The sequence below is a fragment of the Dryobates pubescens genome, chromosome 23, assembly GCF_014839835.1.
Source record: "Dryobates pubescens isolate bDryPub1 chromosome 23, bDryPub1.pri, whole genome shotgun sequence".
NCBI lineage: Eukaryota > Metazoa > Chordata > Aves > Piciformes > Picidae > Dryobates > Dryobates pubescens.
In genome coordinates, this window is record NC_071634.1 from 10,797,050 (window position 1) to 10,811,285 (window position 14,236).

Below are 14,236 nucleotides of genomic sequence, written 5' to 3' on the forward strand. Positions count from 1 at the left end.
GTGCTTTGCTGTTCAACATATAATAGGTTACTGTTGATACTGTATTTTTTTATACTCATGACTTGCTCTTAGAAGCCTGTAATATCATAGCTGCCTGTCACCTATATTCATCAAGCACAGCATGACTAGGTTAATCACAGCTGTGCTGTGGTATTGATTTGCCATGCAGGAGTGAATGTTGAGTCTTTCAAATCATCATTGCTGCTGCAAAGGCAGTATCACAAATAATCTTCTGTGATTTCCCACAGGTGACATGGGTGGCAGAGGAGAGTTAGCTTGGGTCATTTCTCTCTGTTTATCCTGCAGTGGCTCCTTGTGTACATTTTCTGTGTTAGATGAAACCATGGCTGCTCTGCTAACTGCTTTAGTGAGGCTGCTTGCCTGAGCAAGTGATGACAGCAAGACTGGTGTAATACCCACAAAATATACCTTAACGCTCTGCTTTCTTTGTCCCAGATAGGGTGTGGCTGAGGTTGCACTGAAGTTAAGAGCAACTGCATGCCTCTAAATAATATTAGAATTGGGAAAACTCTCAGCTGAAGTTTGAATGCTGAAATCCTCTCTGAAATCCTGAATGCCCTGTGTTTCTTAGGGTAGGCCAGCAGGATCTGAGGAAAGGCAAGTCTCAGAAGCAAAGTGTTGTGAAGCTTGGTATAGAAGTGAAGATTCAATGCATTTTTATATGCACAATTCATGCAAGTATCATTATCATTACATAAAATTTTGCAGGTAAAATATCAGAATATAAAATAATCTAAATAAATATTACATTATGCTTTTTGTTTTTAAATGACTTTCAAATTTTTTTCCATGTGAGTCTAGGCTATGAAGGGGCATGAACTGAGAATAATCATTCTGTGTAGATATAAGGCTAATGTGGCTATAATTGTTGGGGTTTTGCTAAAGAAAAGCAACAGAACTGTTATTTTTCTGTTAGACATCAACATATGATGTTTGTTTTACTATAGCATAAATGGAAAGACTCTTAGGCTTGAACACAAAAAGTAATAAGCAAGTTTACTCATAAATGTTAAGCCATATCTTCATGTGTATATAGTCACTCAGTATTAGCTCACAACAAATCATTTTAAGCAACAAATCATTTTAAGCTAACTGCATTTACCAAATTCCCTGCTTTACTAATAAGACCAAAGTGACTGAACACATATTAGCTTTCAATGCAACTGAAACTGCATCAGTGCAACTGATAAAAAGTTCATTGTCCTCGGGAAGGCAAATCAAGAAACCAGAAATAATAAAGATTAACAAGAGCAATTCTCCTACTTCAGTAACTATTAAATGGATTGTCATGGTTGAGACTGCAGAACACAGAAAGGAGTGCATTTTTTTGCTTGCTATATTAAAAAAGACCTTGGTGAGAATCAGAGAGGTAGAGTATATCAAATTTTTTTTCAATCTATTGCTATCACGTTCAGCTGGCTGAATTTTATCTTAAGGCACAAAAATAGCTTATGCTATTGATGTTACAGTGTGCTTGCTTCCTTCCTTATGACCATTATGCAAAATCACATTCTAGGAATATGAGACCAAAGGGAGCCCATAGCCCTTTTGGGAGGAGAACCAACAGCTTGAGTAAATACATGTGACAATTACCTATGCAAATTGTATTGTAAACACAAAGGAGGCTTTTAAACAGCTGTTAAAATGCATTAGATTTGGAAGAGTATTTTTAAAGAATCATTTTTTTTTCCCCATGAAGGAATTTTATCCATCACCTTCATGATTTTAATAACAGCTAAAGGCAAATCAATTATTCATCTTTGTTTAAATTTATACATGTAACACAGTTATGGTGCTTACATTACTAAAGATCTTACATACCTGTATCTTAATAGTGTTGAGGAGCTGCTTAAAACAATGATAGAATGAAACCAAATCAAGTCTTCCTTTTGTCAGAATGATAAAGTATTTCCCATGGTAAATTATGCTGCCAAATGAGATGAATTCTTGATCACAAGCTGGATTCAAAGATTCAAAACATAGTTTTGTGTCTGATGTAGCCCATCCATGGAGCCTATCTCATGAACATATCTCTAGCTGAACCTTTCCAACATTTCAGAGACAGGGCTCTAAGCAGCTTAGCAAATCCTTCTTTGTCTGCTTTGTGCTAAAATTATCAAATTGTTGTCTTGGATTTGCTGATGAAGCTAAATCCAATAAGAGTGTGTCACAGGAACTGTTAAGGTCATTTCTAAACCCTTTGATCATTACATTCTTTTGCTTTCATAGCTATAGTAGCTCAGCAAGGTGTGTATTTTGTAGTGACCTGAACTGATCATCTTGGTGCTGTTGTCAGTAAAATATGTTTGTTTGGATGGGCTCTTGCACACTTATCTAGGAAACAAGAATATCAACTCTGCAACTTGACACTTAGGTAAAGGATGTTGTGGTCATCATTTTCTGGCAGATGAAATTTGTCACTGAATTTCCCTTCCTGGTAGCATTTTCCCCACTTGGCAAAGCCCCTTGAGGATTTGAAGCCATCCAAGATGTTGCCTGAGGGCTGTGAATAAGTGGCTATTGTATGCTATGAATTAGTTGACAATAGACCTGGAGGAAGAAGTTCACTTCATCTAGTCCACCTCACTATCCAATAAGCAGGAAACACCAAAATTCTGAGAATCTGTCTTTGCTACTGAAAAGGTAGCTGGGAGATCAGGTCAAACCCCATGAATCTGTGTAAGGGACTGTGTAATTGCAGAGAGACATGGACCATTTCCCATCAGAATTTGAGGTATGGTGAAAGAACAGCTGAAATGGGTGACAACTTATGCACATTTTTGTTGGCTGCTGTGGGAAGCTTGGACCTGCTGTCTTGGGGCACTTCCTTCTATCTCAGGTCCATTTTCCTTCTTTTAATGCTGAGCTTCTTCCCATGCCAAACTCTCCAAATGATGACAAATCATTACTGGGCTGATTTATTGCCTCCAGAAGAAGAACGATAGCTCTGAGATGGCAATCCAGGGCTCACTGAGCTCAGTGGAAGATTTTCCTTTATTTCAGTGCTCCTTTACAACAGGCACTATATTAATGGAAACAGCACTTAATGTAGATGGATTGCAATTGTACCACAGGTTGGGCACACATACCTCATGTGTACTGGGTGGGAATGCAATTAACTTTTTTTTTTCTTCTTAAGAGAACATTTTCATTTTGGCAATACCATTCAATGGTACTAAGTAACCAAGTGCAATATTATTGTTGCCACTGTCAGCTTCAGTATTTGTACTTCTTTGCTCCAAAATGCAAGATGAGTTTTAAGAGCCTGTGTTCCTGGAATTTCTCTTTAGTGAAAGCAGGGGATTTCCAGGCACCCACCCACCACCATCATGCTGCTCGAATTTCACCTAGGCTTTGATTCTTCAGGTGTCCCAGGGATGTGGCCTGTAGCACTGAGGTAGCAATGTAGAATCATAGAGTCAACAAGGTTGGGAAAGACCTCAAAGATCACCAAGTCCAACCTGTCACCCAACACCTCATGACTACTAAACCACGGCACCAAGTGCCACGTCCTATCCCCTCTTGAACACCTCCAGTGATGGTGACTCCACCACCTCCCTGGGCAGCACATTCCAATGCAGCCACAGAAGCCAGACCATGCTAAAAAAAAAACTACAGAAATTTCCTTTTTTATTTATTTTTTTTAAAATCAGTACCTAGATAGTTTTCCACTGGAGATGCATTAGCATAATTCCATTGGACCTGAAGTCTGGACCAAACAGTCTGCAAAGAGCCCATCGCCTTCAGTTCCGCTTTTAAAAGTGTGTCATTCCTTTCTTTGCACCTTTGCACAAGGGATTCAGGACAATAATGAGCCTGCATCTAGGCTTATCTAGCTTTTTACTGAGTTTGGATGTATTTGGAAAACAGCTGTTATCTCTAGGGAAATTCTCCACTTGAGATGCAGGTGCAGAGACAAATGAATTGGTCCTGCATAGGCCAGCCCGGGTGGAATACTCAGAGAAAAGCTTTATGCAGACTTGGAGACTCCCTCTCTGGAGAAAGGTCATAAATTCTGGCAATGATAATATGTAGTCTCATCTTGGTGTTTCAGCCCTTTGTTACCATAGAAAGGAAAGGCTTAATTTTACTGCCAGTACTGGAAGATGCATGCTAAAGGTACTTGCCATCCATGTTTGCCAGACTAATTGCTTAAGTGGGTAATTGCACTTCAAGAAATGCATCCTGTTTCTCAGAAAGATGCCCTTCCCACTGTGAGGTGAAAGGAAATGAGGGTTATGAGCATTTAGGAGGAATATTCTGCACATTAGAAATCATCTGATGAGAAAAATATTTAATTTCCTGCTTTGGGGCAATTTGACATCTCTTTGTGTTTGGGAGCTCTGCAAGCTGGAAGGATGGTATGTGTTCACTGCAGTCAGTGAATAGAATGCATAGAGCTGGAAATAACTGATTGTTAACTCTTACATGGATCTGTTCAGTAAATTAATATCTATAGTCAGTAAATTAATGTCTCTTTGGATGTGTTAGGAATGCTTTAGCAGACTCTCAGTCATATGCCTGTCTTTACACTGTTTCCACAGAAATGCATACTTTTGCTGCCTGAACATTCTGGATATTCTCTCTCTTACTTAATTGCTAGCATTTCTAGGCTGCCCATCAGGGTTTTATAGCTGTGCCACCTGACTTTGTATCTATAATATATATATGTAGCTACTATTTCTTGAAGGTAGTTATTTATAATATATAAAAATATTAATAGTAATTATCTATTATATATGTGTAATTCATAATAAGCTTAAAAGTCTGTTCAAGTGGCAGCTATGTAAAAGGTAAGGCATACGTTGTACATCTTTAGCATCTTTGTTCTGTAACCTTCTGGAAATACAAACGGGTTTCCCAGCTGAGCCTCACTCCTGATGGAGCTGAAGCTGCTGTCTCTGGGCCGGCAGAGCCATCTGCTGTTGTCTCAGTACAGCAGTATGGCCCTCTCAGCCCCTGCTGCTTGCTGGCTGCTTGCAAGCACTTACTCAGAAGTGGCAGCAAACTTCATTGCTAAACAGAAAGATGATTTATCAAGTGGGTGCCTGCCATATCAAAATGGAGGCTCATCCATCCCTCCTTCCAAAACCCAGGAGAGTTCCACATAGGCAAAGGTAGTTAGCAACAGGCAGTATTCACAGATCTACCCATCCATCATCTAGATTTGTGAAGGGTTTATTTGCTGTCATAACAAAATCAATGGCAAATTAGAATTCATTATTTTGGCAGGTTGGTTCTGAGTGCAGGCAAGATAGTCAGTATTAAGAATCCATATCCCTGATGTTTACACCATTCCCTTTCATGGTTGCATTCTCACTGTGCTATTTTTGCTTGACTGTGGCCCTTTGTTTGCCCACAGTAATTCCTTTGTACAGCCCTATGATTTGACAACACCCTTATTCTCCTGAATCCTGCCAGTCCCAAAAAGGTGCACTCATGTGACTGAGGGGCAGCTATTAACCACAGGAACTGCTAGAACTCAGTGGAACACTGCTCCACTTTGTCCCTAATCCTTGCTCTGACTGGGACCAATGCTAAGGGGTTTAAAGAAAACATAAACACTGGGCTGGTTTTAGGTTGTGCATCCATATCTTCTATCCCTCCCTTTCTAAAAGAGAAAATAAACAAAAGAACAGCTTGTGCCTTTCATCTCAATTGAGACTTCTCAGTGTTTTGAGAGCAGGATATAGTAGATTTTGTTGCTAGCAATTAAACGAGTGGAAATGGCCTCGAGTTGTACCAGGGGAGGTTTAGATTAGGTATTAGGAAAAGTCTCTTTACTGAAAGAGTGGTGAGGCATTGGAATGGGCTGACCTGGTAGGCAGTGGAGTCACTACCTCTGGAGGTGCTCAAAACACCTGTAGACATGGCATTGAAGACATGGTTTAGTGGAGCATGATAGTGTTGGGTTGATGGTTGGATTTGATAATCTTCAAATCTCAATGGTACTTTGATCCTATGATTCCTTGCAGTTTCCTGTGCAACCAACAATACACTGGATTCACTTTGCTAGGTTCATGCAAGCCACACCAAGAATAGAGCTGAATCCATTTTTTGCACCACAGCTGTCGTAACTCTGTATGATATAGTAGGAAAAGCTCAACTTACTGATCATCATTTACACCCTGAACTATGAAAGCAGGTAGACTTCTGTGATAACAAACCACACACAGCTGTTTTATTGTTGTCACAGTTGTGTGTTTGCAAACACAAACAAATCAGGATTCACTGAAAGCATCTAATCAAGTATGGAAAACCTGAGAGTGATTCCACAGCTTTTTGATTGCTAATTCTTGCAAATGCAAAGGAACAGTAGATAAATATGTAAATGCTTGCACTGAATCTGCAGCAGTCTGCCCTTGGTCTTAATTAGTATGTGCAATTTTGGTGTAATTTCCTTTTCAGTAGATTAATATAACCTTTGAGGAACGCTTCTTGCTACTTCTGGAAGATACCTTTGGTTGCTGTTGTTGAAGCTAGGAGCTTCATGTATTTGTTTAAAGTCGTATTTTGGAAAGTGGTACCTTTGTATGATCAAGTTAATGCTGTTAAGTGCAGACAGGTACATGGAGGAAATTAGTTTCATGAGTTAAATACAGTATGCAGATTTTTTTCTGTCAATATGTTGCATTGTATGTATACATATATACACACATATATGTGTATGTATGTATATATATAAAGCCACTTCTGCAGCTAAAAGGAAATAAATCAAGGGTTTGTTTATTTTTTCAGGGTATATAAATAGCTGAGCTAGGCTGGTTTTCTTCTAGTGCTGACCCTCTTCAATGAGGTTATTGATGGGAATAGCTACTTCTACTTCATCCTCCTAGATAATCCTCCCTACAGTACTCCAGGGCAGAGCAAGTAAACAGCTAGAAGTAAACAAAGTTAAGCTTTGATACCTGGTGAAAAATTCTATCCTACACTTACGGTTTAGAACAAATTCTGAGCTGTTTAGGTCTGAACTCTTAATTTCAGTAGTAAAGAAGTTGGTTGCTCATTCGCAGTGTCTTTTGTCATTGTAATTTCCACTTGTATGAGGGGAATGCCAGCTTTTGATACACTAGCCACTTGCTTTCAACATATTATCCTTAGGTGGCAAGTCTGGAACTGGTTCACCTATGCCCATGTTTGCGTATGTAGAGCAACCTGACCTAGTTAGGGACTAGATGACCTCTAGAGGTCCCTTCCTACCCACTGCATTCTATGATTCTACATACACATGTAACTATCTGCCTTATTGGTATAACCACCCTGTGTATATCTGCCTTCATGACAGAAATCTAGTTCTGAGTTGTTTTATAGATTTTTTTTTCACTGCTAAGAAATTCACAGAATCACAGAACCACCAAGGCTGGAAGAGACCTCAAAGATCATCAAGTCCAACCCGTCACCACAGACCTCGTGACTAAACCATGGCACCAAGTGCCCCATGCATATTCTCTTTGCTAGGTTGTCTCTGTAGATAAGCAGATTTTTAGGGGAATGTGAATTTCTTCACTTTAAAAACTACTCTCTGTCTTTTGTCTCACAAAGCTTAATGGTTATAATGGGTTATGGGTGGGAATTGGAAAACTGAAGCCCCAGCCATTGCTGAATAGCTGCAGAGAATAGCTGAATAGCTGTAATCTTTTGAAAAGATTAAAAATTCATGAGGGAATAATAATATCTCAAATTTTACTTAATTAACAGAATTCCCCAAACTGGAAAGAGTGCTATCTTGTCCTAATTAACATGTTCTTATATAAAAGAATCCTTGCTGTACAGCCTGAGGTGAGAAATCCACCAGATGTTTGGGGATATTTTATTTCCCCCTTTTTTTTTTCTGGAGAAGGAAATTCTGAGCTGAGATGAGGAAAAATAGCTCACATGATAAATCTTGAAGGTGAAAATGGTATTTAAAGATATTACTTCTCTCCACTTATCTCACCATGGTCAAATTTTATCACAGAGCATAGCAGGACCGCCACTGAGGTGTGTCACTCAGATCTGCGATGTGATTAAGTAGGAATCAGCTTAAATGAAATGAGTGGGAGAGAAACAGGAGTGTAACCTGGCAGAGCAGAAGTCTCAGAGGTGATTGCATTTGCCTGCTGCTCTTCCCATGGCTTTTCACACTTCTTGTTATATTCCTGTTACATACAGTATATGAAGATTATTACTTGACAGAGACTTGCCTTGGGCAGGGAGTAGAAGAAGTATAAATCAATTCAAATGTAATAGAGAAAAAGTGGAATTAATACAACTGTGCTTGGGGCATTTGTTACTGTCAGCAAAGCTACGTGCACTTGTGTCAGGAGGGTAACCTGAGTTGTGCTTTTTTTATTATCTGGTAAAATCTCTGAGCAGTGCAGCATGATGGAGTGCAGGTTTTGATTGACTTAATCTGACTGCACAATATTCAAAGCAATCCCTTAAGCAAAATCTTGTATTTTAAAGCAGCAGCAACAATAACAAAGCTATTGCTGGTGATCTCTCTGCAGTATTTGTGTGGAGAGCAGTATGCCTTAGGTGAAGGTTGGATGTGGCTCATCTTTGGGGATGGCTCTGGGTTGGATTTGCAGTTTCCAAGCCCAACTCTGTGGTTCTCAAAACCAAGGTGGTTACTGGATCAGCTGCAGCTGTCCTAGGCTGCCAAGAGTGTGAAGCATTTCCCACTGTTTGAGATCTTTGAATTGAATGCAGGTAATCAACTCTCACCATTGGTTGATTGCAGAGGTCTGTAAGTGATGACTGGCTGTTGTTTTGAAAGAGGTATTCTTGTTCAAATCAATTTGAGAGTAATACAATAATTTGGGAGTGGTGCAGCAGCTGCTACAATATTACTGCATAGAAATCAGAGTAGGTTACAATTTCTCTTTCAGTTCTGGCTCTGCTAATAGCAGGCCAGGCAGAGGTCACACAGTTACTCCCCAAAGAAGTTTTCTCTTTGATTTCCAGTGGCTGTTAGTAGGACATTTCAGGTAAGAAAAGCTGTTTATGAACCTACCTTATTTGTAACAAGTGCCACATACTACAAGTATCATATGATGCATCCTCTTGATTTAGAAGCCCAGAAAATAAATACATAAAATAAAAGCATAACTTATAGAAGGGAAACAAGGGGACAGAAAAGAACTAGAATGTGTGGACCCAGCAAGAGTCATATTTTTGAACACTTTTTGTGGAACTGAAAAGAAAATTCTTTAAAATAGGGTGAGCTGCACTGAATGAGCTCTGACTCTGGTGGGAAGTGGCTCTGGTAATAGGATGGAGCTGAATCTTGGTGTCTTGGGGATGAACTGAAATCCTCTGTGCTTTGTTTCGCTGATCTGGCATGACTATGGGAGTTAAGTTTTATATGAAAAGAAAATAGAATTAAAATGAAATGTAGTAGTATAATCTGCTGACTTTTTTTGAAGTGGAAAAACTGGCATTTGCGGAGGAAGAAGTTCTACCAAGAATTGTACTAAGAATCATGGTTCTGTTCAGAATTGTCTGTGTATATATATTATAACTCCGATTAATAAGTGGTGGTGAGAAGGCTTCCTGGCAGTAACCATGATGTTCTGGATGTGCAATGGCATGGTTTCATGGAAACCTGGAGCAAATCCTGCCATGGATGTGCCTAACATAGCTGTAAAGAGATATAATATCAATAATGGACGTTTGCTTTTCCATTTTTTAAGTCTATTCCTTATATTTTTAGCTCATATGCTTTTCAAATTAGGCATAATAATACTGTTTTGCTTTTTCTGTTCCAGAGAATTAGAGAACTAGAAGATAAGATAGAACTTCAGAAGAGGCAATTGAAAGAAATTGAGGAAAAGGTAAATAAGTGCCTGGGTGATGCTAATAGAAATGTTTTTGGGGGTTTTTTTCATAGCAATTTATTTTTCTCTGTTGCATGGACACTAATAGTGCTCAACCTAATATTGCAAAAATTTATTTGAAATCAAGGTAAAATTGGAGTCAAAGTCATTGCTGCATGAAAGGAAGTTTTGTCACTAATCTGCTCAAAATTATTGGCTGTCCAAAAAGGAGTCACAGCGTCTGGGTAGATATTAGACTAGAAGGAGGATTTGTTGTGGTTTGGATCAGGAAACAATGTGAAGATTTATCTCTGTTTAACAGAATGGGTTAGCTCAGCCCTGCTCTTTGGATAACACTGATCTGCAAAACTTGCAAGTGCTGAAAATGGATAAAAGATGTTTGTGAGCTGTGTGTGATGAAAACCACAAACAAAAAAATGTATCTTGCTTTAAGATAGAAACAAGAGCCAAGTGAATAGCCTCAATCCAGAGTTTCTTCTCTTTGGAGAAGAACTGATGGAGGCTTAAGATAGCAAATGTATTTGGGTCACTGTGATCCCAAACAGAAGATGGCATGAGGTTCCTGAACTATGGGCTTGTTTCCCCAGGTCTGTGGAGTTTAAGCTGTCCCACAGAGCATGGGCTGACAACCGGGCTTTCTCTAAGCCCTAGCAAAGTGGTTTAGTTCTGTTACTCATACTAAACCAGGGCCTAGATACCACAATGAGTCACAGCTTCTCAGGTTCATTTTCTCCAGTGTGTATGAGTACCTAATTTTACATAAATCTGCTGCTGGGCTGAATGGAGTAGTGGAGTTTCCAGTCATTGCTTTTTTTTCTTTGGGGATTAGAATAGGGTTGAGGTAAAAAAAAAAATAAAACAAAAGGAAGGGCTACAAATGTGAGCTGAAAGAGGTCAACAGGGCTTACAGAACTGAGAGAATCTTTGCAGAACAGCTCTTTGGATGTTGTAAGGTTTCTTCCTCACCCTTCATTAATCTGACTGTTCCTCTCTTAGGTTATGGCAGTCTTTTCTGTGCTACCCTATGGACTATTGCATTTCTAGTAGCTACTCCAGTTCCCTCAGCAGCTTTCTTGGCCCCTTCTGCTCCCAGTGTAGATGTCTCCCCTCTCTACTACCTCATCCTGCAGTTTTTGAACTGTGATACCCAGCTGGGTTTGTGAAAGAGTTGTTGAGAAGCTGGGGTCATTAATTTTCACTTTACATGACCCCACTACTCTCTTCCTGGGGCTAGTCTGTCTGCATCCATCAGGAAGGCAGTGAGTGGTCCTTGTTTCCACTGCCAGAGAAACACAGGCAGTATCCACCCTTTAAAGGGCTCTTTGCCTGCCTTTGCCCTCTTCTGCTGCAGACCACTTATCATCTGAAGCTGTTCCTGCCTAACAGCAAGTGATGTCTAGGATGTCACAATTACCTCCTCAAAACAGGGAAACCCGGAGGACTAAGTGATACCTCTGTATGTTAGTGATTGCAAATACTGGTGTGTATCCACCATGTAAAACATTACATTGAACGTAAAACATTCAAATGTCTGAATGTTGCTGTTCCCAAAATGTAAGCCTTCAATGCATCGCCACTGCAGTTTTACAGAGCAGGCATTGGATTAGACAGCCTGCCAATTTTGGAAATGGAAGTTGGCATTATCTGTGCTGGTGCATCAGCTGAATGGATGGGGAAAAGTACTGGAAAAGAAACAGCTTAATCACAAGCTTAGCAGAAAGCTGATAATGAGTTAAAATGATTAACATTCGCTTTACCTTAATGTTGCATTAGCAGGAGACCTCAAAAAGGCTTCATAATTTTCTATTAACCTTTAGCTCCTGGATGGATGGAGGGCTTGCTTCTGTCTGTATTACATTTGAACTTCTTTGAGAATAAATCCCAGTCTGAATTTGACTGCCTGAAGGAAGATTATGTTGTCAGAGAATCAATGAATGATATACTTCTACTTCATTGTTCTGAGGGTGTAGTATGTCAGTGGGTGCAGACTGACACCTGCATACTGCTGATATTGAGGACAGTGATTTCTTCTGGAGTCAAGTCTCATGCTTTTGAAGGAGCAGCAGTATTTATAGTTGAGCCTCATTGCTGGGTGTAGCCAAGGGCAACGCACCACCTACAGTCAGCATGTCATGAGTATGGCTTTTTATTTTCCTTTAGGAATGGATTCCACATTTAAGTTTTATGTGAAACTGTCAAATCAGAACATAAGGCTGAGAGTGTTCTTCTTCAAATAGTTTCCTCAGCAATCTGTCCTATTTCTAAAGGCTGCAGAAAGGAATAATGTGAAATCTCAGTTTGAGCTGGTACATGAGGAACAATCACTGTTTAAACACATCCTGCATCTCTCACAACTGATTATCTGTCATTTAAGCTGTATTTAGTTTTGCTTGGTAAGCCTTGGTTCAGGAAAGCTTTCAGAGGTGTGTAATTATAAGTACTTGCTTAACTGAGTTACAAAACCAAGCCTAATATTTCTGAAGTGACATAATCCACAAATGTTGCCCTTTGTAAAGCTGCCATCAAATACCCAATTTTGTACCTTCTCACTCCTCTTTAGAGTAAGAATGGTGTCCTCTATCTGTCTTTCAGATCTACTCAGTTAATATTGATGTAAGACTAACTGCTGTAATGTCATTGGATTTCATATTACATATCTTACATCTCTTTTCCTTTTCTTTTCTTTCCTCATTTTCTTTTGATCTTATGTTATAGTTTTTGTTCCTTTTTTTGTTTTTTTCACTAGCATTCATTCTGTGGCCTTGATGACACAACTGAATCAAGATGTCTGGTTGGTATTCTTTATATTTCTTTGTACTCATTGTTTTTTTACCTCAAGATTTGCCATGTTTTGAGAATTGTCTTTATAAGACCCTGAAACCATGAGGGAAGCTAGAGTGGTTTTGCTTGCATGAGAAGTCATCAGCTATAAAAGCCAACTTGGATGCCCTCAGTTACCTTCCTAGGCCTATGCAGAAGGTCACTGAGTTTGCAATGAGAAATTGTTCTGCATTCCTAACTGCAGTGGGGGCTGTTCAGTTCTGCAGAGCAGCTACATTTTGTCTAAATGTTCAGGTGCTGCTGTAGGATCCTAATTTCTGTTGTGCTGGAGAGGTGATGCACACTGGTTTTCAGTTTTGTTTTCTGAAAAGCCCTGTGAGCTTCACCACCCATGCAAAACAAGGGCTTCATTCCACTTCCTCGAGGTCCTTGAAGCCATGAAATAACTTTGGAAAGAATAACCTAATTTCCCTTTTAAGAGGCAATGTGGAGGTTGCCTTAACTTGGGTGCTTGTTGTTTTGAAGCTAATTTAAAACTTTCCAAAAGAGATGGTGATGTCTGTGCATTTAGGGCCGGATGCCAACACTTATGCCTAAATCAGTGTTATCTATCTAAAGCTCAGCAGATTTGTTTTCTTCTCTTTTTGTTTGTTTGTTTGTTTTGTGTACAGGCTATTAAAAGAACCTATGGAGTGAACAGCTGAGTCCACATGCAAAAGTACAGAAAATATTTATTGAGCAGCTTTAAATTGGTGCAATTTTTTTTTTCCCCCCTCATAAAACAGTTTGCAGAACACTTGGAGCTGCAAAATATTTGAATTTAAAATTAAAGACTTTTTTTTTTTTTTTTAAAGATACAGCTTCAAGCTGGAATGATTTGATAATCAAATAAGGACCAGCATATCATAAAAACTGGAGAAAAAAAATAACCAACCTAACCAAAACTGACACTCACACACCAATCAAACACTGGAAAAAAAAATACAAGTGCAATTACTGGCTGCTATGTGAACTGTTATCTACCAAATGGTTTTCTTACAGTGCTGAGATCTTTGTCTCCATCCTGCATGCTTTCAACAAATGTGATTTGCATTTCACCCAGGAAACACAAAACCTCCTTTTTAATATCTACATTAAAAAGTTAAGTGTGTGACAATAAGTAAATAGCTGACAGGAAACAAACTGTTCCAAACTGGAAGCAAAGGGGGATTTACAACCTTGGAACTAAATTTGTAAGATGGAAATCGATATATGGGGAAGAGATGAGTTTTGGAGAAAGGCAAGATGGTAGATTGAACCAAGACAACTTGGAAGTGGGTAAGAGCTGTGTGGGAGAAATGATTATGGTTTTATTTTATTTATTTATTTTTAAATCTTGAAAATTAAGGCAGTAACTTGTAAAGAGAGCACTGGGAGAATGGAAGATCCCAAGGTGGCCTTAAGAGGCCAGGAAAAGAGAATGTGTCCTGTGCGCTGCTCAGTTACCTCTTCTTGGAGAGAGATGAGCTTGAAGAACTGGGTAGGTAGATGAATATGATGAGCAGAGAAATAGCTGGAAATAAATATTTGGAAACCATAGCAGCCTCCCACATGAAAGAATAGTTTTAAAAACAGGT

The 14,236-nt window shown here is 39.2% G+C and overlaps 1 protein-coding gene across 2 annotated transcripts in view; it reads left to right on the forward strand.

Moving 5' to 3' along the window:
- Positions 1 to 13,460, forward strand: part of JAKMIP1 (janus kinase and microtubule interacting protein 1) — a 111,925-nt gene extending 98,465 nt beyond the window's left edge. Inside the window, exons 21-23 of one of the 2 annotated variants that reach the window (XM_054172432.1) lie at positions 9,771 to 9,836; positions 12,555 to 12,630; positions 13,292 to 13,460. In XM_054172432.1, coding sequence (XP_054028407.1) covers positions 9,771 to 9,836; positions 12,555 to 12,605 — 117 coding nt within the window. In that variant the 3' untranslated portion in view covers positions 12,606 to 12,630; positions 13,292 to 13,460. The remainder of the gene's footprint in view (positions 1 to 9,770; positions 9,837 to 12,554; positions 12,631 to 13,291) is intronic. The other variant, XM_054172431.1, reaches the window with a different exon arrangement.
- Positions 13,461 to 14,236: the final 776 nt, after the last annotated feature.